At 40.9% G+C, this 26,374-nt stretch overlaps 1 protein-coding gene and 1 pseudogene across 2 annotated transcripts in view; one reads left to right on the plus strand and one right to left on the minus strand.

The window, feature by feature from the left end:
- Positions 1-7,800: 7,800 nt before the first annotated feature.
- SLC36A2 (solute carrier family 36 member 2) overlaps positions 7,801-26,374 on the minus strand; it is a 37,499-nt gene continuing 18,925 nt past the window's right edge. Inside the window, exons 8-10 of one of the 2 annotated variants that reach the window (XM_053567430.1) lie at positions 16,100-16,266; positions 13,625-13,794; positions 7,801-8,794 (exon numbers count right to left, since the gene is read on the minus strand). In XM_053567430.1, coding sequence (XP_053423405.1) covers positions 8,667-8,794; positions 13,625-13,794; positions 16,100-16,266 — 465 coding nt within the window. In that variant the 3' untranslated portion in view covers positions 7,801-8,666. Of the gene's footprint in view, positions 9,277-13,624; positions 13,795-16,099; positions 16,267-26,374 lie in introns of both variants that reach the window. The other variant, XM_053567429.1, reaches the window with a different exon arrangement.
- LOC128569276 (high mobility group protein B1-like) lies at positions 16,417-17,644 on the plus strand (annotated as a pseudogene).

Genomic DNA, 26,374 nt, shown 5'->3' on the forward strand with positions numbered 1-26,374 from the left:
TGCTGCCAACGTGTGAGAAAACAGCTTTTGATAAAAATCGTGGTAAAATACACATAATAAAAAATTTACCACGTGGCGCTTGTGGCCCTATATGCCGGAGGTGATGGGTTCAAACCCAGCCATGGCCAAAAACTGCAAAAAAAAAAAAAAATTTTACCATCTACCCATTTTTGAGTGTGCAGTTTACTGGGTAAGTACATCCACATTGATGCACAACTAATTTCCGGAACTCTCATCATGTAAAACGGAAACTCTGTACCTATTAAACAACTACTCCCTTTTCTCCTCTCCTCTTGTCCCTGAGAACCACCACTGTGCCTTCTATCTCTATGAATCTGACTGTCCAGGGGCCTCTCCTCAAGAGAACCGCGAGGTATTTCACCTCTCCTGACTGGCTTCTTCACTCCACATAATGTCTGTAAGGTGCGGCCATGCGGTAGCGTGTGTCAGAATTTCTTTCCTTTTCAGGGCTAATATCCCATTGTACCAAATACCATGTTGTGTTTGTCCATTCATCAGCCAATGAACATTTGGGGTTTTTACCTTTCGGCTATCGTGAATAATGCCATTATGAACGTGGGTGGACAAATATCTCTTTGAGAGGATAACTTTCCCACTCCATATATTCTGTGCATACTTCCAGTTTACTAGAAGAAAAAATAAATTTTAATGGTTGAAGAGTATTTTATTTAAAGTTGGGTTTATTGAGGTATAATTTACACTCAGAAAACCGACCCTTTTAACAAATCACTGCAGTCTTGTGACTGACATCATAATCTGTACAGCATTTCCACAACTGCAGGAAGTTCTCTGGCGCCCCTTTGTGGATAATCTTCTCCCACAACAGCCAGCCCCTGACAACCATGGATGGATGTGTTCCATGGCTATAGTTTGGCCTTTTCCAGAATGTTATCATATAATATGCAAACTTTTCTGTCTGGCTTCCTTCCCCCAGTATAATGCTTTGGGGATTCACCAGTGCTACAGAGTGTACCAGTACCTTATTTCTTTTTATAGCTGAGTAGCATTCCACTGTATGATGGACCACAGCGTGCTTATTCATTTGCTTGTAGATGGACATTTGGGTTATTTGTAGTTTGGTGTGATTATGAATAAAAATGCCATAGACATTCATGCATGGAACTGTGTGGCCCAATTTTTTTTTTTGAGACAGAGTCTTACTTTGCCACCCTCGGTAGAGTGCCATAGCGTCTTAGCTCACAGCATCCTCAGACACCTGGGCTGAAGCAATTCTCCTGCCTCAGCCCCCTGAGTAGCTGGGACTACAGGCACCCACCACTATGCCTGGCTATTTTTAGAGATAAGGTCTCACTCTTGCTCAGGCTGGTCCTGAACCTGTGATCTCAAGCAATATACCCACCTTGGCCTCCCAGAGGGCTAGGATTATAGATAAGAGCCACGGCACCCAGCCCGAATGTTTTTATTTATCTGATAATAATTTAGGAATGGGATACTTTGGTCATATGGTCAGTTTGTTTTTAAGTTTATAACAATCAACCGAGGGCGGTGCCTGTGGCTCAAAGGTGTAGGGCGCCGACCCCATATGCCGGAGGTGGTGGGTTCAGCCCCAGCCAAAAGAACTGCAGAAAAAAAAACAAAAAACAATCAACCAAACTGTTTTCCAAAGTGGCTGTACTATTTTGCATTCCCACCAGCAGTTTTTGAGAGTTCTAGATGCTTCTCTGCATAGTCTTTTCTTGTGCCTTATTTTGTTTAATGAGAGTCTTTTTTTTTTTTTTTGAGACAGAGGCTCAAGCTGTCCACCTGGGTAGAGTGCCATGGTATCACAGCTCACAGAAACCTCCAATTCCTGGGCTTAAGTGATTCTCTTGCCTCCGCCTCTCAAGTAGCTGGGACTACAGGTGCCTGCCACAACGCCTGGTTATTTTTTGGTTGCAGCCATCATCGTTGTTTGGTGGGCCCAGACTGGATTTTATTTTTTCAGCCTGCACAACAATTCCTTTATTATTGTTGTTATTATTAAATTATAGCTGTGTGCATTAGTGCAATTATGGGGCACCATATGGATTTGAATCTTCCAGCTCAAGTGTATGTGGCTGGCGCCTTAGCTGCTTGAGCCACAGGCGCCGAGCCATGTTTAATGAAAGTCTTAAGCAGACTTATAAATACGTTTTTGAGCATGTATCTGGTTGTTACCTTTGGTTGAAATCTTGGAATTGTGGGGTAAAATAGTATTCTTATTATCAATTTTGATTCATATTACCCTGCAGAAAAGTTGTATCAAATATACAACCACCACCACCAAAAAAAAAAAAAAAAAGTCAACTTCTCCACACTTTACTAATGACAATTTTTATTAATCTTTAAAATGTTTAGCAATGCGACAAGTACAAATGACTCATTGTTGCTTTAACATTGAATTATTTGATTAGTACTGAGAATAAACATCTTGTATAATTGGGGCATTTCTATTTGTTTTCTTATACACTGACTGCTGTTTGTCTATTTTTACACTGAATTATTTTTAAAGAAAGGGAGATTAAAGAGTGTATAGATGTGTGTGTTTGCATTTGGATATTTATCTCTTGCCTTCATATGGTCAGGAGTTCGAGGTTGCAGTGAGTGACTAGATATTCTATGATATTCTAACTAGGTATTCCTAGTTAGGAATCATCATTATTTATTGTCTATATTTTTTAGAAAATAATGCAAAATGTTAAATATATTGAAGAGTTAGATGTGTCAATCTTTTCCACTTTGGTTTTTAATTTCATATCACAAGACCTTTATTACCTTAGGGTCATAAAATATTTTCTTAAGTTATATCTTGTTTTTAAATGGCTATTGACATTTTTGTCTCTTGTAATATTTAAGTTCTATTCTTTTTTTTTTTTTTTTTTTGCAGTTTTTGGCCAGGGCTGGGTTTGAACCCACCACCTCCAGCATATGAGGCAGATGCCCTACTCCCCTTGAGCCACAGGTGCCGCCCTAAGTTCTATTCTTAATAAAATCCTGGCTCTTCCACTTACTACCTGTGTGGTTTAGCCAAATCACTTCACCTTTTGGTGTCTTATTTTCCTCATCTGTAAAAGGCATGTAATGGTAATACCAATGCCAGAGGAGGTTAGGAAGATTGACTAAGTTAGTATGTGTAATGTGCACAGCATTTAGAATAGTGCTTAGCATCTGGTGAGATTCCAGTATTATTGTTGTTGTTGTTAACGTGTTCTCCAAATGCCTGACTCATTTTCTCAGCACCATTTATTGAATAATCCATCATTCTCTTATTTTATTTGAAAGATTCTTGTTGTGATGTTTTTCTAATTTGGTCTTGAGATCTCCCACTTGAGAATGGGCACACAAGCAAGGTGGAAACTCTCTTGGAGAGCCTTGGCTGGAAGGAGAGTTAGGCTGGAGTGTGTCTGTCAGGTAAGACAAAGAAAGAGGAGGCCTCACCACAAAACCCATGAAACAACAGAAGTGTGTTTATTACTTACAGGTCCCAGAGAGCACAGGGCAGCACACTTACAGGGCTAATGGGAAGTGGGGAGACATCTGAGACATGCATGCTTAACCAGCTGGTGGGTAGCAAGATGGGAAACCTGTGGGACTAAAGCCTTTACAATGGTCCAGCATGCTACCCACCCAAGCAGGTTTCCTAAGAGGAGCTCAAAGTGGGTTAAAGCAAGCAGGCGTGACTTCCGGGAGGTCACTGTGGCATATCTGTGCAGTCCATGTGGAGTGTGGGGGTCAGATGGGTGAGAAAAGTAAACTTACTATCCAGTTGTCCCATAGGGAGGTAGTCACCCCAGGAAGTGGTGGTTTAGGGCAGATGTCTGGATTGATCTCCTTGAGGAACTGGGGGTGGAAAACTGGAAACTGTGCCAAGGTGACTAAGCCCTGCTTCTGGTATGAGACAGTGCAACTTATTTTCAAAACTGATGCTGAGGCAGCAAAAAACTATAAGAATTCACTCAGTTTTCTTCATCATATAATACAATTTCTCTATATTCTTGGGTCTTTCCTCCCATTGATTGGTCTTTTTTAAATCTTAGTACCAAATTGTTTGAATTACTATAGCTATGGAATATACTTAATATCTGAGAGGGACAGTCCATTCTCCTTACGTGCCTTTTTCCTAACTCCCCTCCCCCACCTACATTAATTCTTCTAGATGATTTAAGAATCTGCCAAGTTCCCCTTCTCTCCCAGGAAATCTAGTAGAGTGTATTATTGAGATTAAATTGATAAATTATGGTTGGGTGCAGTGGCTCATGCATATAATCCTAGCACTTTGGGAGGCTGAGGCGGGAGGATCACTTGAACTCAGGAGTTCAAGACCAGCCAGAACAAGAGTGAGACCCATCTCTGCTAAAAAAGTGGAAAAATTAGCTGGGTGTTGTGATGGGTGCTTATTGGAAGGCTAAGGCAGAAGGATCACTTGAGTCCAGAAGCTTGAGGTTGCAGTGAGTGAGCTACGATGATGCCACTGCGCTCCATCCCGGGTGACAGAGTGAGACTCTGTCTCAAACAAAAAAATGTTTTTATATGTTAAATTGCACAAAGTGACCATGTTAATAATACTAAGTTTTCCCATCTAAAATATGCTGTGATTCTATGTTTACACAAGTTTTGATTTATGGCTTGGAGTTTAATTTTCTTCACAAAAATATAGCACATTTTGAAATTTATTCCTAGATGCTTTTGTTTTGTATGGAATCTCTATTCCCTATTCATTTTCTGATTATTATTTATACATAAGACAGACAATGATTTTGCAGATTTTGCTTTTTTTTATTGACTGCTTCTCCATTACTTTTTGTTTCTAATGGCATGAAGTTGATTTTCTCAGGCTTTCCAGGTAATCACACTGCAAATAACATTGCTTCTTTCCAAAATTTATACCTCATTTTTTTTAATGTTAATGACATAGTGACACCAAACATCTTTTTTTTTAATTTCACATTTTCCTGAATCTGCTTTTAGTCTTTCATTGTTAACTATGGTGCTGACTCTGAGAACCCCTTCTTTCTCCTCCTTAGATCATGTTACAGGTTTCCTGTATTTTTATAATTTTATAATGCTAAGTCTTCTCTGAAAAGGTGTCATGAAATTCTATTAGTGCTTTTCTCCATAATCTATCATTGACCAGTTTCTTCCCCTTAATCTTAAGTGTTGTCTATGTCAATGTAACTTGTCTATCACAATGTAACTTGGTTACATCAGTGTTACAAAAGGATTTGTTACTGTTGAATAATTTTGGGTTTCTCAGAGAAAGCTCCATGATATACTATTCTTTTGATACATTGCCAGATTCTGTTTGCTATTGTTTTAAGATGCTTATATTTGCATTTAATTTGGTCATAGTTTTTGTGTATGCTGTGTCATATTTTGGCATCAGAATCAGGACCTATTTATGTAAAAAAATTGAGAAGACTTTCTTCTCTTCCTGTGCCCTGGGAGGGTTTAAATAGCTTCAGGCAGCATCCTAGGGTGGTGGGGACATCTTGCTTTCCACCTGATTCACCATATAGCCTCCAGAAACCTTTCCTCCTTTCAAAGCTGATTTCTTGTTTATAAAGAGCCTACTAAGTTTCACATTTTTTAGTTTGTAATTGACTGGCCACATTTTTTTCTCTTTTACATTTTGACTACTACTGTGCAAAGGCCTCTTTGGGGCCCAATGCAGTGAAGAGCTTTGATGTACAAATATTGAGCCCTGATTCCACCTGTCACTATAGGCTTGATCTTCTGCAGGTTATTTAATATTTACAAGCCTGTCTCCTTATCTGAAAATGGAGTAATGGCAATTACTTCATAGGGTCATTTTAAGCATCAAATGAGATAATCTTGTGCAAAACACTTAATGCTCAGTGAAAGAAGGGAAATCTTCTATGATCCTTGATTCAGCAGTAAATATCAACTAAGTTAAATGATGGGGTGGGGGGGAAGTATGTGATTAAAAATTTTTAGTATCACTACCACTTAAACACAATGCTAATCACATTTAATACTCTTTAGTGTTGCTGACAATTTCCAGTCAGTCTTTCTAGCTTGCTTTTTGTTTTGTTTTGTTTTTTTCCTGGCTTGTCTTCAGCAAGAACCTAGCTTGCTTTATTGGTTACATCAGTGTTGCTAAATTAATTTTTTCTTTCCAAGAGTTAACTTTAACCAGATTGGTCTAAATGTTAATATTAACCAAATCATCTTACGTAGTAGGGGCTTGTCTTTGCAGAATGAATGTGAATTTTTATTTAATTTAATTAATTATTTATTTTTCAGTTCTTGACCGGGGCCAGGTTTGAACCCACCACCTCCAGTATATGGGGCCGGCGCCCTACCCCTTGAGCCACAGGTACTGCCCTGAATTTTTATTTTTTAATAACAGAGAAGACAACCTTAAGCTTAGCAAGGATGGATGATGGTGGTAGAGCAGGGTGGGAAACCATGTCACCAAAGCTCTGAACAAATCTATGGAAGTCCTTTGGGTCTGCTGATGAGACAGAGAACACAGGGTGGACATGATGACCCACTTTGTGACAAAGTGGGCTGTGGACCCCTGCCCAGGAACATTTTCCATCAAATAAAAATGCCATGGCATCACAGCTCACAGCCATCTCCAACTCCTGGGCTTAGGTGATTCTCTTGCCTCAGCCTCTTATCTCCCAAAAGGGACTCTATAGACTATGGGATCTGGGTATGGAAGGCCAGGCTTTCTTCCATCCCAGTGGGACTTGTACTTATGAGATACCTTCTGGAGTTTAGCAGATAGACAGTAACACACAAAAAGAGCAGGCCAGGACTTGGGAATTGGGGCAAAACTGCTTCCTCCCCTCTCTTTTGCATTTTCCTTTTTGCTGCACAGGGAAGTTGATGGATGATGATAAATAGGAAAGAGCATTTCAAATGTTCTTTCAACATTGAGGCTAAAGTAAGCATGAATCGCTCCCCCAGACCACAGACTATGATGAGAAACTCTCCCTTCCCCACCTCCTAGGACTATAGATCTGCAACATCTATTCAGTTACCCAGGTGCATTTTCCCAATCTCAGTAATGGGGAAAAGAGGTGCAGGGAGGGAGCAGGCAGCACCATCAGAAAGGCTGAGGTGATGTGTCAGGTTGACTGGCTACTGGCTGCCAACAAAGACCAGGCATAAGAACAGGCCCTCGAATGTCTAGGCAGCAGGCAGAGCGGAAGGAAGGACATCAGTGTTGGGACACACAAGTTCTACTCATAGGCCAGCTCCAGTGAGATCACTTATGGAAAATTTTTCTTGGTACTCCAGAGCAGTTGCTGTCTCTTAACCTTATAAGGACCTATAATGATATTTACACGATGATAAGTACAGTTGACTGCCCGTATCTTCCCCAGTGTACAGTAGACTGGCTGCTTAAGAGTAGGAATTCCTTTCTCATTCATCATTGCACCCCTGTTAGAGTGATGTATCCATTAGCTTTTGCTGCATAAAACCCCCCACACTGGGCGGTGCCTGTGGCTCAGTGAGTAGGGCCACCCTGAGGGTGCCGGGTTCAAACCTGGCCCTGGCCAAAATGCAACATAAAATAGCTGGGTGTGTAGCAGGCACCTGTAGTCCCAGCTACTCAGGAGGCTGAGGCAAGAGAATCACCTAAGCCCAGGAGTTGGAGATGGCTGTGAGCTGTGATGCCATGGCATTTTTATTTGATGGAAAATGTTCCTGGTCAGTAATGTTCCTGCCCTACCAAGGGCGACAAAGTGAGACTCTGTCTCTTAAAAAAACAACAACCAAACAACCCCCCCCCCCCACACACCTTGTGGATTAAAATCACAAACATTTATTATTTCTCACAGTTCTGTGGATCGTCCGTACAATTCCATGGTCTGGATCAGCTTGTATGACTGGGGTTGGTTTTAGTCTAGGACGGCTTCACTCGTGTATCTGAGAGTTGGTAAGCTGGTTGATCCGAAAGACTGGGCTCAACTGAGATGATTCATTTATCTTCACATGGTTACTCGTCCTTCAATAGGCTAGCCCAGTCGGCTTCACTTGGTAGTCTCAGCTCCACAGAGCAGAAAGAGATGCAAGTTCTGATGTACAAATAATCACTAAACTCCACACGCATCACATCTACTAATGTCCCATTGGTCAAAGCACATTACAAGGTAAAGACCAGATTTAAGGGGTAGAGATACATTTATAGACTTCATCTCTGGATAGGAGGAGCTACAATTATCAAGAGGAATTTATGGCTTTTTTTGCCATCTTCTATAAGAACCTTGCACTATATTTGCTATCCATTAGGTAATCAAGAATTCCTTTCTTTTAAGAATTAAGAGGTAAAGTCTATTCAAATAACTTTAATGTCCAGTCCTCCCTCTACCCCCAACTACCACATCTACTTCCATATCTCCTATTCATTGTTGGGATCTTTGGGCTGGGCCAACATTTTATGCAGTGGTTTGGAGAGTTTCTTGCCCTTGACTTAAATATGGATGTCTCTTTTCTGTTTGAGAGTTGCAACTCACATTGGTCACGTTGGCCTTATCCATCTGGACACTGGAACCATACACACCTTGCTGGCTTGAGGGTTAGCAAAACTCCTAGTGTTTGCTTTTTGAACAGATCCAGAAAAGGAGAAACAGTTTGTCCGCCAAAGCCCAGTTTGCTTTAGCGGCGGCGCCTGACCTGCCGGGTGCTGCCACCTAGGGCCCCCTGGTGGCAGCTTCTTGCATAGCTCCACTCCAGACGTGAACTTTGCCATGTAAATTACCAGAAGGTTGGAGAGAGACTCCCTCGCTTCCCACGGGAGAGTTCTCAATTAAGCGGAAATCTAGAGATGGAAAGGAAGAGGAATAAAACAAAAAATATATATTTTTTTAAGATTACCAATTAGACTTTGCAGCTGGTAAGTCCTTCTTTGTTTCACCATGAGCTGGCCCGGAGAAAAGGCAAAGTAAAGATGCATTATAAAGATAATGCAAGTGAAAGAGATCCGTATTGTTAAAAGTCAGGTGTTGGTGGGCAAGAAGCAGTGCCGTGCTCACTGAATAAAAGTGGTGGAGTTGGAAAAGGGGAGAGAGTCTCCTGGCTCCAGCAGTTCGTGGAGAGCCTGGTAGGTCCCTGCCACGAATCCCACAAAGCCCATGATGCTGATCAGGGCATCCTTGGTGATGGTGAAGGGGCTCATGCCTTCTGAGTAGTAGGTGGTGATCTCCAGGAGGGGTGGGATGATGAGGGCCAGGGCACTGCTACTCACGGAGCCCACCAGGGAGAGGACCAGGTCCAGGCGGGGGATGAGGATGGCCAAGATGCCTGCAGGGGGATGACAGAGGACAGATGGGAGAATCTGAAGCTTAACCAAGCTTTCTCAGTTTGTTCTTAAAATCTTCTTCTTAAAAAAACAAATCGGGCAAGACATGATTGCAAGAGGGACTTTACCTAACAAATGCAATCAGTGTAACTGGCTTATTGTACCCTCAATGAATCCCCAACAATAAAAAAAATAAAAAAATAAAAAAAAAAATCTTCTTCTTAAAAAAACAAATCGGGCAAGACATGATTGCAAGAGGGACTTTATCTAACAAATGCAATCAGTGTAACCTGGCTTATTGTACTCTCAATGAATCCCTGACAATAAAAAAAAAAAAAATCAGTGTTTCTCAGTAATTCAGTTATAGGAAGTAAAAGTTGGAAGTCCTCTATTACCCCCAATCATAATTCCTAGAGGTGACACATTAGAAATTCAGCTGGGCATGAGGGTGCATTCCTACAGTCCCAGCTACCTGGGAGGCTGAGGCCGGAGGATTGTTTGAACCCAGGAATTCAAGGACAACCTGGGAAACACAGAGAGACCCTGAATCAAAAAGCAAATGAGAAGACACCCTGTCTCTTTCAAATATATGTGTTCATATTTTGGGGAGGAAAAACTTTCCCTCTATCAACATAGGGTCAGTAGTTGGGGGGCTGTGAATTTAACTGATAATAGACAGGAGAAAAGACAAAGTTTACTTACAAAGTTCCAGAGCTACAGATAAATTGGTTTCAAGAATAGCCAAAGATACCCACTTAATAAGAGGAAAGAGAGAGAGGAAGGGGTTCTATGGAAGAACAAAGGGAAGGTATATATAAAAGTTTATTAAGTGATTAGTTATTTTAGTGATAGTGGTTTCTCTCCTTTCTGGCTCTAAACCTCCCAGGGAAGGGATTTTGGTGGTTGTTATTTTTCAGGGGACCCTGGTTAGGTCAGCAAAAGAAGTTTAGATAAAGCTTTTTTTCGCCACAGAGCTGCTATTTGTTCAAGAGTTGTATGCTTAAAATAATCTTTATGCTACTGAGGTGCATTTTAGATCTACATATCTTAACAACATTTGAGCCCTTAATAAATAACTCCAGATAACATTGCTGGGAGCTGTTCAAGCTGTTTAAGATACATCGATGTATAAAAACAGACAAAAAAATTTTTAAATTCTATGGACTTAATCTTATGGACTTAATCTTTGTGGACTTAATCTTTTAATAAATAATTAATATGAGTGCAAGGACCTCTTATTTGCAGAGAATTAGAATGTGAAATCGTTTATAGTACACAAAGGGGTCTTTAGTTGGAACAAGATTCACAGTCTCATTAAAGAAGTGTCTTCTTCATATATAAAACATTTCAGGTTTATATACATGTCAGAAAACACTGAGCAAAGAAAAGATAAAGACAATACAAACACACACACACACACACACACAAAACCCTAAAGATCATGAAATTATATTTTTTCAGCAGGATGTTTTATAGGCCTGGGCTTTTCCATTTTTAATTTTTATTTGATGGGAAATATTCCTGGTAACCAAGAAATCCCAGAAGCCTTGGCCAAGCCTCCTTTGGAAGAGGAGTATGGTATATTGGAAGAAAAAAAGGTGAGGGAAGCAGGAATCTGGCTTTTCTCTGGATGGCCTTGGCCAAATCTCCACCTTTTTCTTAGTTTGGGGATAAATGTCACCTATTCTTTTAGGTATTATGGTTTGTATTATATATGGCATCAAAGTTTGAAATCACTTAATTCATGCAAATAAATTATTCAGAAAGGTTATCTTCATTATTACTGTGAACTATTAACTGATATGTACTAATGGAGGCAATGCTTGAAGAAGCTGTAATTTCATGCTTCCGGGTTTTTTACTCTCCTATTTGGGGGCAAATTCTTTGATTTCTCTAGAATCTCTGATTCTGAGTGGTTCCTATTTGCAAGGTCAAACTGAGAATGAATCTACTCAAGAGAAGAAAATCAATGCCTAATAAATGCAATGGGCTGGTTTTAGAAGAATCAAGAATCTCTTCTGCTAGTAAGTAGCCGGGGCGGGAAGTGAGCACTGGAGGCGGTGAGAGGCCCCAAACGAACACCCGGAGTCTGAAGCCGGCCACAGAGGCTCAGGCTGCTACTGAACAGCACCACCTGCAGGGGGCGCAGGAGCTCCCGGCCAGGGATGCTGCTGCACGCGCTCCACTTCAACAAGGACGGAGTCTTGGGACAACCTCCTGCTGGCCGGGACATCTGGCCAGAAATCTATGAGAACTACCACATAATAGGATAAGACAGGAGGAAAGAAGCCCCTTTCCCACGGATTGTTATTTTAGATGCCCTCGTGGGATGTGTAGCTCCAACAAAGCTCAAATTATGTTTTTATGAAAAGGCATTAAATTATTTCTGTGTATTATGTAGCAGGTCCTTTCACTTTTTGGAGAGTAGCAAATCCAGCTTCTTTGTACAGATTTAGAACTTATCTAAAGACTTCACTTTTTACTTCATATTTCTTAGAAATTTAAGGGGTATATATTGCCTGTTTTCCTTTGCCTTTAGCTCAAGCAACATCTATATCAAGGTGGACTTTTTCTTTCTTAGATCTAGTTAAATACAGCAACTACAACAACAACACTGTTTTTAAAGAAAGAAAGGGATTAAATATTTTTTTCTCTAACATTTTCTTGATGGTTGGGAGCTTTATCCATGAAAAGGTATAGTTCTTTGTAACCTGTGTGAAGCAGCAGCCAGCCTTAAAGTAGTTCATTTCTGTTAATGGTTAGAACAATGAATACTACAATAGTATAATTGTTTGGGCTGCTTTTAGTTTCACTTAATCAGAACTACTAGTTGATAGAATTCAAGAACTTGTTACTTATTATGTGTTATAACTTGATGTACTGATATTCACTTAAAAATAAAGAGTGTTGTATAAAAAAATAAAAAATAAAATCTCCTAAATGTTCATAGATATATTCATGGATAAAGAAATTATGATATTTACAGACAATGGATTACAATTCAGACTTAAAAAAGAAATGTTTGCAAGGACAGTCAAAGGGAGCCTTTGGGAAAGCTGGGCCACTTCGCATTTGATACAGCAATCTCTAACACCCCTTTCGGCACCTGCTGAAATACTTACAGAGGGGGGCACTTCCGATGATGAGGTCTGGGGCAGGGCTGTGAGGGTGTTGAGTGGGGCTGGCCTCACCTAACAGGCAAGCATAAGACCATCCAGGGGCCAAGGAGCTCCAGTGGATTGCTGTCAATAGGGGAATGTGACTCTAGGCTTGTCAAATCATTTTACTTTCTCTCCCCCTAAAATTAGAAACCTGGATTTGTATATGAGATTGTCCACATTTTTAATGTTGGCCCAAGTTTATACAACATTGTGAGGGTCAAACGATACCTGTTGCTATATTAGACTCACTGGCTGCCCACTTTCTTCTTTACTTATAGAGATAGGGTTTTTTTTTTTTTTTTTGAGACAGAGTCCTGCTTTGTCATCCTGTATAGAATGCCATGGCACCATAGCTCACAGTAACATCAAGCCATCCTCTTCCATCAGCCTCCTGAGTAGCTGGGACTACAGGTATCCACCACAATGGCTGGCTATGTTTTTTTAGTAGAGATGGGGGTCTTGCTGTTGTTCAGGTTGGTCTCAAGCTCCTGAGCTCAAGTGAGCCACCAGCCTCAGCCTCCCAGAGTGATGGGACTACAGGCATGAGCCATTGCACCTGGCCAGAGATGGCGTCTTGCTATGTTGCCCAGGCTAGTCTCAAATTCCTGGCCTTAAGTGATCCTCCTGCCTTGGACTCCCAAAGTGCTAAGATTATAGGCATGAACCACTGTGCCCAGCCTGGATGCCCATTTCCAATATCTTTCTTGGAGGTGGAGGACATTGGGTCTGGATTTAGATGACTTGGGTTTAAATCCCACCTCTGATGCTTTCTGGCCAATTATTTATCACTCAGTGTCTCAGTTTCCTCTTTTGTAGTGTATCATAGTCTCAGATTTTGAGAATTCTCATGATGACTGAATAAAATGCTATGAAATATGGATGAGAAAGAGCTTGGCACAGTGCCTGGTACACAGTAATACATGTCAGTTCTTGTTATGACTCTTGTTCAATAAGCTGTGTCATTCTGTAGGCTGGGCACTAATACATCTGTCTAATTAGGTAAATGTAAGAATAGAATTCCCTTGAGAGTTAAATGAGTTAATTCTTGTGAAGTTTTAGAAGGGCCCCTAAAATACAGTAGGTGCTCAGTAAATGCTGGTTGTCATGATTATCCTTGGCCATCTGGCTGATTCCTGATAGCCCCCCGAAAAACCATCAGTAGGAACATTGCACTCTGTTTTCAACTCACACGTCAGGCAGACCAGACCAAAGCGGATGAACAGGTCCAGAGGTAGTGCCCAGCGCTTTGGCACCTGGGAGACAGCAAAGGGGATGATGATCTCTGCAGGGACATAAAACTGCAGGGCGTAGGTGCACAGGATGCCGATGATGTAGAGGAGCTTGACGGACTGGTACAGCCTGCAAAACAAACCAGCATGCTGCTCTCCAGGGCCACTGTGCTCTGACACCAGCCTCCTTGGAGCATCAACCTCTGACCTTGGCACAGTCCCATAGGCCTCTGTGTCTATGGACAGGGACCTTCTAAGAGTCAAGAGGGAGTCACACCATGGTACACAATAAAAAAAGTGGGACATGATGGATTTGGTGGAAACTGCTGTAAGAGTCACATATAAATGAAAAAAAAAAAAAAAAGAGAATCTTGGCCATGGGAATATGTAGCACCTTCATAAACTACTATCACCTGATGCTTAATCTTGGATTTTAGGAAAGAGGGGCTCAGGACAGATACTTTGCCTAGGGAGACACAGATGATGAGTGGCTAAGATCAGAATTCATGAATCTAGAAGACCCTTAGTCCTTAGTGATCCCTGTCAGTCTTTAGGAATTCTCTGGATTCCCCGAAACTCTTGGCATGTAACAGGCCCTCAAAAGATGCTTCTAGTTGGTTGAGAGAACTGCAGAACCCCAGAAGAGACAGTTTATAAATAGCATTGTGTGAAGTTTTGGTGGGGTTGGGAGTGGAATAAGAGGAGAAACAGCGTCTCTTGTTGGGCTCAAGCTAGGGGCAGAGAACGTGTCAGGTTTCAGCGGATGTTGAATTCTAGCAAAGTTTTTGTGACCTATCAAGATATGACTTTCTTTAGTCCACTAATGTGATAGATTCATTTGCATCTAAATGTGTATGTGTGTGTAGCCCATTGCTTGAAAAGGCTAATTTTCACATTTCTGTGTTTCTTGCACTAATATTGATGCCTGCAATATCCTTTTTAATCCATTTCCATTTGTCCAAATCCCATTGATTTTTTTTTTTTTGTAGAGACAGAGTCTCACTTTATGGCCCTTGGTAGAGTGCCATGGCATCACACAGCTCACAGCAACCTCCAACTCCTGGGCTTAAGCGATTCTCCTGCCTCAGCCTCCCGAGTAGCTGGGACTACAGGCGCCCGCCACAACGCCCAGCTATTTTTTGGTTGCAGTTCAGCCGGGGCCGGGTTTGAACCTGCCACCCTCGGTATATGGGGCCGGCGCCTTACCGACTGAGCCACAGGCGCCGCCCCAAATCCCATTGATTTTTAGAAATTCCCCCGTTTTTGAGTAGGTACCATATGCCAGATGCCTTTAGACTTGGCCCAACTTGATCCTCATGACAACTCTGCTTTGTAAATAAGGAAACTGCAGCTCAGAGAGGTGAAGAGAATCATCTGTGACCACAAGCTAGTAGGTGGTGCAGCTGGGACTTGGACCCAGGTGTATCACAGCTGTCCTTGTTTGGATGGTGCTATCTTGTTGGACAAGTTTCCCTGTTGTCCCCTTCCGATGTGATTTCCTTCCTCAGAAATCCCTGGGGCCTCTTCTTTTTCCATTCTGTGTTATATCTTGTGGATATACACCATCCATCCCTCCCAGTCCTCACTGGATCATGAACTGGCGAAGATAGCGAAGCTCCAGATAGTCTACTCACACCAGCACCATCCACACCTCCACGGGTCTAGACTAGCAGCTGCTCATAATAGGCAGGCAGTAAATTTTTGATGAATGGCATTTATCATCTTGAGAGAAAAAGCCCCAGTTAGGCAAATTAGGCCCCTTAGTGACTGTCCTCTTAAAAAGTTAGAGGCCTCCTGTCATTAACAACATGCCTCCCCCATCCCATGGGAGAAAAATGCTGCATGATGCAACGTGGATTATATGCCCATTTAAAATATGGCATAGTTGAAGTCTGCGGCAACTGTTGGAGGAATTGGATATATCGGAAGGTATAATTTTTACAGATTCCAATGTAAAATTGGAATTCATTTCACAATGAAAACCAAATTGGTTTTCATTTCACACTTTTCCATCCTTGCTACTCTGATTTGAGGGGTGTACACCATTGGCTATAGTCAAGTAAGACTTGGTAACAAGCCTTGGTAAATGTAACTGAAGTGTGGTCACATTGAATGCTGTGTCTTTTGTCCTATCCCACTGTCCCACTCCCCACCCCCTTTTCTCCTTGGGTGACCAAGGCCTCTAACTTCTGCCTTCTCTTCTTAAATCATGTCTTCTTCACACTCAGATGTCAAGGATTAACTGAATTTGGGAGGTTATTGTTGAAGGAGGAGCTTCCTGGGCAGAGCATCTGGAGACCAGGGTTCCATTGACAGCTCTGCTTCTCCCTGGGATGCTCCCTAGACCTTGGTTCCCAGCTGTGGAAGGGAAGGAAGTGACTTACACATTCCACCTCCCTCCCGAGTCCCCAACCCCTGAGAACCCATGGAGGTACCAGCAGTTGGGCAGGTTAAGGGTTATGCTGGCCTTGATGTCCTCTTCAAACCGCAGGTAGCCCAGAGTCCCAATGCCAGTGTACAGGATAGTGATGATGGACATTCCCAAAGACAGGATGGCTGGGAAGTGGCGGGAATCCTCCATCTTGTTTTCTAGGGGTAGAACCTGCAGAAATATCACATGGTAAATAAAAAAGAGAAAGAGAACTGTGAATATAAAGAAGAAAGACATCCAACTTCCGATGCATACCCAAAAGAACTGGGAAGCAGGGACTTGAAGAGCTGTTTGCACACTTATGTTCAGCAAACCAAGCAGCCATAAACAGAAAATGGATAAACAAAATGTAGTATATCACAGAGCGGAGAGAGTGAGGAGGCTGCGTCTGGCTCCCGCTCTCACAGCCATTGCAGTGCATTGAGCAACATAGAGACAGTGCCGGGACAAGTGAGAGCTGGATGGGCACTGGGCGACTCTGTGCCTCGCTGAGGAAAAATAACTAAACATGGGCAAAGGAGATCCTAAGAAGCCGAGAGGCAAAATGTCATTGCATGCATTCTTTGTGCAAACTTGTCAGGAGGAGCACAAGAAGAGGCACCCAGATGCTTCAGTCAACTTCTCAGAGTTTTCTAAGAAGTGCTCAGAGGGGTGGAAGAGCATGTCTGCTAAAGAGAAAGGAAAATTTGAAGATACGGCAAAGGCAGACAAGGCCCGTTATGAAGGAGAAATGAAAACCTATATCCCTCCTAGAGGGGAAACAAAAAAGAAGTTCAAGGATCCCAATGCACCCAAGAGGCCTCCTTCGGCCTTTTTCTTGTTCTGTTCTGAGTATCGCCCAAAAATCAAAGGAGAACATCCCGGCCTATCCATTGGTGATGTTGCAAAGAAGCTGGGAGAGACGTGGAATAACACTGATGTGGATGGCAAGCAGCCTGGTGAAAAGAAGACTGCAAAGCTGAGGGAAAAATACGAAAAGGATATTGCTGCAGACCGAGCTAAAGGAAAGCCTGATGCAACGAAAAAGAGAGTCGTCAAGGCTGAAAAAAGCAAGAAAAAGAAGGAAGAGGAGGAAGATGAAGAGGATGAAGAGGATGAAGAGGAGGAGGAAGATGAAGAAGATGAAAGATGAAGATGATGATGATGAATAAGTTGGTTCTAGCGCAGTTTTTTTTTCTTGTCTATAAAGCATTTAACCCCCCTGTACACAACTCACTCCTTTTAAAGAAAAAAATTGAAATGTAAGGCTGTGTAAGATTTGTTTTTAAACTGTACAGTGTCTTTTTTGTATAGTTAACACACTACCGAATGTCTCTTTAGATAGCCCTGTCCTGGTGGTATTTTAAATAGCCACTAACCTTGCCTGGTACAGTCTGGGGGTTGTAAATTGGCATGGAAATTTAAAGCAGGTTCTTGTTGGTGCACAGCACAAATTAGTTATATAGGGGGATGGTAGTTTTTTCATCTTCAGTTGTCTCTGATGCAGCTTATACGAAATAATTGTTGTTCTGTTAACTGAATACCACTCTGTAATTGCAAAAAAAAAGTTGCAGCTATTTTGTTGACATTCTGAATGCTTTTAAGTAAATACAATTTTTTTTATTAAAAAAAAACCCAAAAAACAAAATGTAGTATATCCATGTAATGGAATATTATTCACCCTTAAAACAAAGGAAATTTTAAGAAATGCTACATCATGGGTGAACCCTGAGGACATTAAGCTCAGTGAAATAAGCCACTCACAAGATAACAGATATTGTCTGATTACATTTATATGAGGTACCTGGAGCAGTCAGTTTCATGAGGCAAAATGGTGGTTGTCAAGAACTGGAGGGAGGAGGATATGGGGAATTACTGTTTAATGGGTATAGTTTTACTTCTGCAAGATAAGAAGAATCTTAGAGATGGTCAGTGGTGATGGTTGTGCAACTATGTGAATGTACTTAATATGCTGACCTGTACACTGAAAAATGGTTTAAGATATTAAATTTTACCACGATTAAAGAAACAATGGGAAAAAATGCAAGAAAGAAAGGCCTGAAGTCACAAGATGAGCCCTGGACCATTAACTTCTGGGAAGTTCCTCAGGTTATACATCTCAACACCCCAGGGCAGCCAGATCTGGCCACAGATACATCTTGTTTGGTCTGCATAGTCTGTTAGACAACTGAATACAAATGCCTTTAGCCACAACCTTCTGCGTTCACCAGGCCCACTTCTCCCCCTCCCACTGACTCACACCTGACCTTCCAAAGGCACTGAGTTTAAGACTCCCAATTTTAGTGCACGTCACATCGCTACACAGGTGGAGGAAGCGGAGATCTAGGCTCATAGGTGGGTGGAGACAGTGGGACTAGCGCCGCCAGTCCATTTCCCCACACCCTAGCTTCTCACTGTACTGTTCTCAGAATCCTTCTACCCCTCCAATGCATACTCCGCTTGAAGAGAATCCAAGTGGAGCCCAGGCTTGGGCCTACTGAGTATATGAAGGTCTCTTCTGTCTTCAGAGCCAACCCTCTGGTCACATGTCACATTATTTCCTCCTCAGACTCCTACTGGCTGAGAGATCACCCCACTTCTGCTCTTTATTCAGGCTGTGTGCTAAGCACATTCTATATGCACATTTAGCTGATCTGTGCCTCAGTTTCCTCATCTGAAGACAGGCGCAAAATTAAAACTTACCCATTAGAGTTTCTCAGAGAATTACATGAACCCTATAATGGCGCAGTTAGGCCTTAGTGAATCTGAGCTGTTATTATTTTACTGTTAATATATTATACTGTGAAGACCACAAGTCTCTCAAGTTGGTACTTATATAATTCTTATTTTACAGATGAGGAAAACAAAGCTCTGAAAATGAAGTAACTTGCCAAAAGTTATAGAGCCTGAAAGTAACTGGCAGATCTAGGGCACAGACTAAGACTGTCCTCCACGTCCAAGTACTTACTTACATCTACCCAATCTTGCCTATGTTCCTAGAGTGGGTATGTTTATTACTAAATAGGAATTTAGCATCTTTTCCCTCTTACTGCTAACTCCTCTTCTATATTGTGTGCACGCTCTCCCCTCCAAAGTGTGCGAGGGCTGTGTCACGTTGGGCTAAGTTAGGTCTAGTCACAGCAGGTGCCCAGGAAAATGTCTGAGGATTATGTGGCAAGCAAACATGTATTTTTGAGCTTTTGCAGCCAGTAATAAATTTTGTTGCATATATTCTCCAGGCCAAAAATGGTCTTTTTACAAGATCAGATTAAACTAAGTAGCTGGCTTCTTCTTCCTTCCTCTCTCGTTTTCTCCCACCCACCACAATCAGACAATCAGAGATAAATGGTTGTTGACATAAAGCGGAAAGTTCCCTGCACTGGGAGTCGGATATACTGGGTTTCAATCACATCTGCACAGTTCCTAGCTGGTGCCCTAGCCCAAGTCTCTTTCCCTTTTTGGGAATTAGGATCCTCTTCTACCCCGTTTTCCCGAAAATAGGACATCTTCCGAAAATAAGACCTACTTACAGGAAAGATAAGACGTCCCCTGAAAATAAGACCTAGCGCATTTTTGGGAGCACACCTTAAAATAAGACACTGTCTTATTTCTGGGGAAACAGGGTATAAAATTGGCAAGTGGGCTAGAAGATTGCTTTCAACTCTGATACTAATCATCGCTAGCACCTGGTAGGTGTTCAATAAATAACTTACTGAACAAATACAAGGTGGCCTAGTTGCCTATTTTAAATTGCACACGAACTTTGTGGACAACTATATGATGACTGAATTATCATCATTTTTATAGTGAGAGGGGTTCAGAGAGTAGCCATTGGCGAAACAAGATTCCGGCACGTTCTGCCTCTAAAGTTAGTTGCTCGACTGCTGCACTCTTCCTTTTGCCATGAGTATCCCAAATTCTAAAAATAAAATATTTCCAGTTCATGAAGTAAGCATGCTCTCACTGATTACAACTAAAAATCCTGGACAGAATAAATGAGGCAGCTATATGCATTCTGAAAAGTAAATAGCAGCAGGTTTTTTGGGGAAAGAAACCAAACTCGGAAAAAATGACCCTGATGGCAGTGGGTTTTCTGATTCCTAGGATTGAATCCCTCCCCTTCCCACCCATATATATCCCAGTTTGAACTGAAGGGAGACTCAAATCCTTGAACTACACAATACATACAGACAGAAAAAATTCCAAGAGAAATTGTCCCTTTTGGGGCAGAGGACCTAGAATAGGACCCTGTACGGGACAGAGACTATGGAGAGAATCCTTGTTTTTCTGTTGCTGTGTGTTCTGTCTAGGCCATGTCCCCAAGACAAGTTCCAGTCACAAAGGAGCATTCTGGTGTATTAGTGACCGTAATGGTCACTGAGACAACTAAAAAATCTGAGACAAAATAGTTCTCTCTGAGCAGAGGAACTGGGAAAGTGGGTTTTAGGAGTCTGAAAGTGTGGGGAATCAGAACTGGCTACATAATTTACTGGTCCTGGGGTAGAAAGAAAATGCAACACCCCTTGTTGAAGAATTTCAAAATGCTGCAAACAGAGCAGTGTAAGATTCTTCCAAAGGTGGGGCCCTATAGTGTGCCCACGAAGCTGGCCCTGGAAAGAGTAACTATTATTTTTTCCCTCTGTCTGTTTTCCCAGTGCTTAACCTCAGAGAGAGATTCAGTCACAGGAAGTACATGACAGCATAGGGAAGCTAAAACCTTGGATTTCTAGCCAGAAGGCAAGAAAAAGGCCACTGGAAGCTGGTAAGTGTGCAGGAAAATACAGAGAAGAGGAAAGTGGAGAAAACTATTGCCTAAATCTGTGAATAAAGTCCTGGGCTCAACCTGAGCTGCATATGTATGGAATGGATGGGAAACTATGATCTAGACCACCAACTATAGGCAGGGTAGAGCCAAACATCATTTCAAGGGCTTTGAAAACTTTACTAGATGGAATCTCAGCCCACAGAAGGTGAGCCAGAACGTGGGATCTAAATCTAATCAGGTTGATGGTTTGCTAAAACCCCAAATCAACATTTTTAAGAGGATTTTAACAGGTTTCAGAGCCTCAAAAAATAATCTTCAAAATGTGTGGGATACAGTCTAAAATTACTCAACATACAAAGAACCATAAAAAGTCTCAATAATTCTTAGGGAAAAGACAACATGCCAACCTTAAGATTACCCAAATTTTAGAAATAGCAAACACTTTAAAATATTATTAAATTAATAATAATAAAAATAAAATGATAATTAATAATTATGAATATTAATAATAATAATTATTATTAAAATGCTTTAAAGCATAAAGCCATGCTCCATGAAGTAAGAGAGAACACTACTGAAATAAATGGACAGTAATAAGTTCTCAGCAAAGTAGAAGCAATATTAAAGAACCAAATGGATATTTTAGAACTGAAAAATAAAATAACAAATTAAAAAAAACCCACCTGACTGGAGATCCCAATGGTAGAATGCAAACAGCAAACAGAGTTAGTAAACTTGAAGACAGATCAATAGGAATTATCAATTCTGAACGACAAAGAGAAAATTTCTTTTTTAGAAAAAGGAACAGAGCCTCAGAAGCCTGTGGAATATACAGCTGATCCTTGAACAACATGAATTGGAACTGCATGCATGCATATCTGCTTACACACACATTTTTTTCGACCAAATGCAGATCAAAAATACAGTATTTACAGAATATTAAATCTGCAAATATGAAGGGCCAACTTTTTATATATGCAGGTTCTACAGGGCCTACTGTGGAACTTGAGTAGGTGAGGATTTGGATATACGCAGGGGTCCTGGAACCAATCCTGCACATAGTGAGGGACTATTATATATCAAAAGATGTAGCATTCAGGTCATTGGAATCTCAGAAAGGGAAGTGATACAGGATGATGCAGAAAAAAAGTTCTTTAAAAATGGGCGAAAACTTCCCCAATTAGGTAAAAGACATACATTTACAGATTCAAGAAATGAAGTAAATTCCAAATGGGACAAATTCAAAGAAACTATACCAGATGCAATACAACTGATGATCAAAAAGATCTGAAAAAGAATTGTGAAAGCAACCAGAGAAAAACAGTATTATTACACACAGAGAAACAATGATTCTAATAACTGCAGATCTTTGCATCTTTATATTTACCTACATGGATTTGGACATTCTCCTAAGTGAAATATCTCAAGAATAGAAAAGCAGGAAAGGGGGTGGCGCCTGTGGCTCAAAAAGTAGAGCGCCAGCCCCATATAATGGAGGTGGCAGGTTCAAACCTGGCCTCTAGCCAAAAACTGCAACAAACAAACAAAAAAACCCACACTTATTGGGCGGTGCCTGTGGCTCAGAGGAGTAGGACCCTGGCCCCATATACCAGAGGTGGCGGGTTCAAACCCGGCCTCAGCCAAAAAAAAACTGCAAAAACAAAAAGAAAAGGAAAAAGAAAAGCAGGAAAGGTGTGATGGTTATTAATGCCTGTAACCCTAGCACTTTGGGACCAGTTTGAGCAAGAGTGAGACCACCATCTCTAAAAATAGCCTGGTGTTGTGGTGGGCACCTGTAGTCCTAGCTACTTGGGAGCTTGAGGCAAGAGGATTGCTTGAGCCCAAGAGTTTGAGATTGCTGTGACCTATGACACCATGGCACTTTACTAAGGGTGACAAAGTGAGGCTCCGTCTCAAAAAAAAGGATAGAAAAGCAAGCATCCCATGTACTCAATACTAAGTTGAAACTAGTAGATCAACAACTATAAGCCCACAGGAGAGAAAAATATATTAAATTCAGAAAGGGTGAGGGGAGTTCAGTAAGTTCCCACCTAATGGGTACATTGTAGGGGTATATGGGCCACTTCCTGGGTGAAGGACTCAACTGCAACTAGGACTTTACTTACAAATGCTAACAATGGAACCTAATCGCATGTACCCTCATGTTAATCTGAAAAAAAAGAGAGACCATGGAGGGAAAAGAAGGGAAACAATATTTTCAAAGTACTGTCAATCTAGAATTCTATATTGTGTAAAAGTATCCTTTAGGAATAAAGGCAAAAATAAAGATGATCTTAGAATACAGAAAATGAACAGAATCAGACCTGCTCTAAAAGAAATGCTAATGAAGGTTCCTTATGATAAAGGGAAATGATCCCAGAGGAAAAGGAGTTTTCGGAAATAAAGATCAACAGAAATGGTAAACATCTGGGTAGACAGATGATTTTTCTCTTAGTAAGTTTATTACAAGGAGTATGTATGACTATTAAAAGCAAAAATTATGGATTGGCGCTTGTAGCTCAAGTGGCTAAGGCACCAGCCACATACACCAGAGCTGGCCGGTTCAAATCCAGCCCAGGCCTGCGAAACAACAATGGCAACTACAACCAAAAAATAGCTGGGCGTTGTGGTGGGTGCCTGTGGTCCCAGCTACTTGGGAGGCTGAGCCAAGAGAATCATTAAAGCCTAAGAGTTGGAGGTTGCTGTGAGCTGTGATGTCAGAGCACTCTACCCAGGGTGACAGCTTGAGGCTCTGTCTCAAAAACAAAAAAAGGAAAAATTACCATTTTGTCTGTTGGCGTTTAATATACAGTAGAACTTTCGTGGTTGACCCCCTCCTTACGTAGTTGACTACCTTCTCAGGTTGAGCTACTTCTCATAGACTGAACATGCACCACATGTACAGTATAGTAGGCCTGTTCCTTATGTTGCCCAGTTTGTTACCATCCCTTGGTGGTCAACTTATAGAGGTTCTACTGTATTTAAATACATACGGCAATACAACATAAAAGGGGGAAAATAGAGAGACCTATATGACTATAAAATTTAAAACTTTACTAGCAGTGATAAAATATTAACTCAAAGTAAACTATGAAAAGTTATAGATGTATATATTATAATCCCTAGAGCAACTACTAAAATGCTGTAGAAAAAAATATAGTCAAAAAGTTAACAGGCAAATTATGAAGTAGAATAGTATAAAATTACAGTAATCAAAACTGGGCAATACTGGAATGAGAACGGATATATAAATCAATGGAAAAGAAGTTAAGAGTCCAGAAATAAACCCAAATGTCTATGGTCATTGATTTTTTACAAGTTTGCCAAAACTATTCAAGAAGGAAAGAATTTGTCCCAGCACAATTTTAATAAATAAATTAGCACAAAATCAATGAATTTTGTCCCGGCACAAAATCAATAAATTTATTGAAATTGTGCTGGGAAAACTGGATAACCACATATAAAAAAAAAAAAAATGAAGTTTGGGCCGTGCCTGTGGCTCAAGGAGTAGGGTGCTGGCCCCATATACCTGGAGTGGTGGGTTCAAGCCTGGTCCTGGCCAAAACTGCAAAAAAAAAAAAATGAAGTTTGGCGTGGTGCCTGTGGCTCAAAGGAGTAGGGCGCCAGCCCTACATGCTGGAGGTGGTGGGTTCAAACCCAGCCCCGGCCAAAAACTGCAAAAAAAAAAAAAAAAAAAAAAGAAGTTTGATCCTTATCTCATATCACATAGGAAAATTAACTCAATGTACACAGCTATGATTTAACCATAAAAAAAAGAAAATTAACTCAAATTGGATCAAAGCCCAAAATGTAAGAGCTAAAACTATAGCACTCTTAGAAGAAAATACTGGGGTAAATCTTCATGACCTTGGATTTGGCAATGGATTTGTAGACCACACCAAAAGCACAAGCAGCAAAAGGAAAAGTAGATAAATTTGACTTCATCAAAATTAAAAACTTTTGGGTGGTGCCCATAGCTCAGTGAGTAGGGCACCGGCCACATACACTGAGGCTAGCGGGTTTGAACCTGGCTTGGGCCAGCTGAACAACAATGACAACAGCAACAACAACCAAAATAGCCGGGTGTTGTGGTGGGCACCTGTGGTCCCAGCTACTTGGGAGGCTGAGGCAAGAGAATCACTTAAGACCAAGAGTTTGAGGTTGTTGTGACTGTGACTCCATGCACTCTACCCAGGGCAACACTTTGAGACTCTGTCTCAAAAAAAAAAATTAAAAGCTTTTATGTACCAAAGATTCTACCAAGAAAATGAGAAGATAGCTTACAGAATGGGAGAAACTATTTGCGAATCATTTATTTGATAAAGATTTAGTATTCAAAATATATATGAATTGCAAATGGAATCAACCTAAGTGCCCATCAATTAATGAGTAGATTAAAAAAATGTGTATATACCACACGTACCATAGAGCACTATACACCCACGAAAAGGAATGAAATAGTGCCTTTTGTAGCTATTTGGATGGAACTGGAGACCATTATCCTAAGTGAAGTAACTCAGGAATGGAGAAACAGATACCATATATCCTCACTTATAAGTGGAAGCTAAGCGATGAGTATATATGGTCATAAAGTGGTATAATGGATGTTGGAAACTAAGAAGGGGCAGAGTGGGGGTAAGAGGGATAAAAAATTACCCATTTGGGTACAATGTACACTATTCTGCTGATGTATACACTAAAAGTCATGACGTTAGCCTGATATAATTCATCCATGTAACAAAAATATTGTGCCCCTTAACTCTGTTGAAATAAAAAATAAAGTTATTAAAAACATAAAAAAATTAAAAAGAAACACCAGAGAGTTCCTTTCAGCCCCACTGTGTGAACGAAGGAAAGGTGCTAAGGAGGATGCAGTGAGAAGGCCCAATCTACAGTCAAAAAGAGAATCCTCATTAGAAACCAAATTGGCCCACCCCCACAAAAAAAACACACACAAAAATTATATATATACACACACATATGTATCTGTCCATCCATTTATCTCTATCTTATATTTCAATAACAAAAAGACAAACAACCCAATTACGAATGGGTAAAGAACTTGAATAGACATTTCTCCAAAGAAGATATACTAATTGCCAACAAGCAAATGAGATGGTCAATGTCATTAGTCATTAGGGAAATGCACATGAAATACTACTTCACACTTGATAGAGGGGCCATTAAAAAGAAATTCAAAGATCCAAAATAAACGACCACCAATAAAACCCAGAAAATAAGAAGTGTTAGCAAGGATATGGGGAAATCAAGATGCTTATGAATCGTTGGTAAGAATATAAATAGTACAGCCACCATAGAAAGCAGTTTGACAGTTCATTGAAATGTTAAATGGAATAAGTATATGACCCAGCAATCTTATTTCTAGGTATGTAATCCCAAAGAACTGGAAATAGGTGTTCAAACAGAAGTTTGTACACGTGTTTTGACAGTAGTATTTATAATAGCTAATTAGTAGAAACAATCTGATGTCATCAACTGATGTATGAATAAACAAAATGTTGTATATCCACACAA

Source organism: Nycticebus coucang, chromosome 17 (assembly GCF_027406575.1).
Source record: "Nycticebus coucang isolate mNycCou1 chromosome 17, mNycCou1.pri, whole genome shotgun sequence".
Classification (NCBI taxonomy): domain Eukaryota; kingdom Metazoa; phylum Chordata; class Mammalia; order Primates; family Lorisidae; genus Nycticebus; species Nycticebus coucang.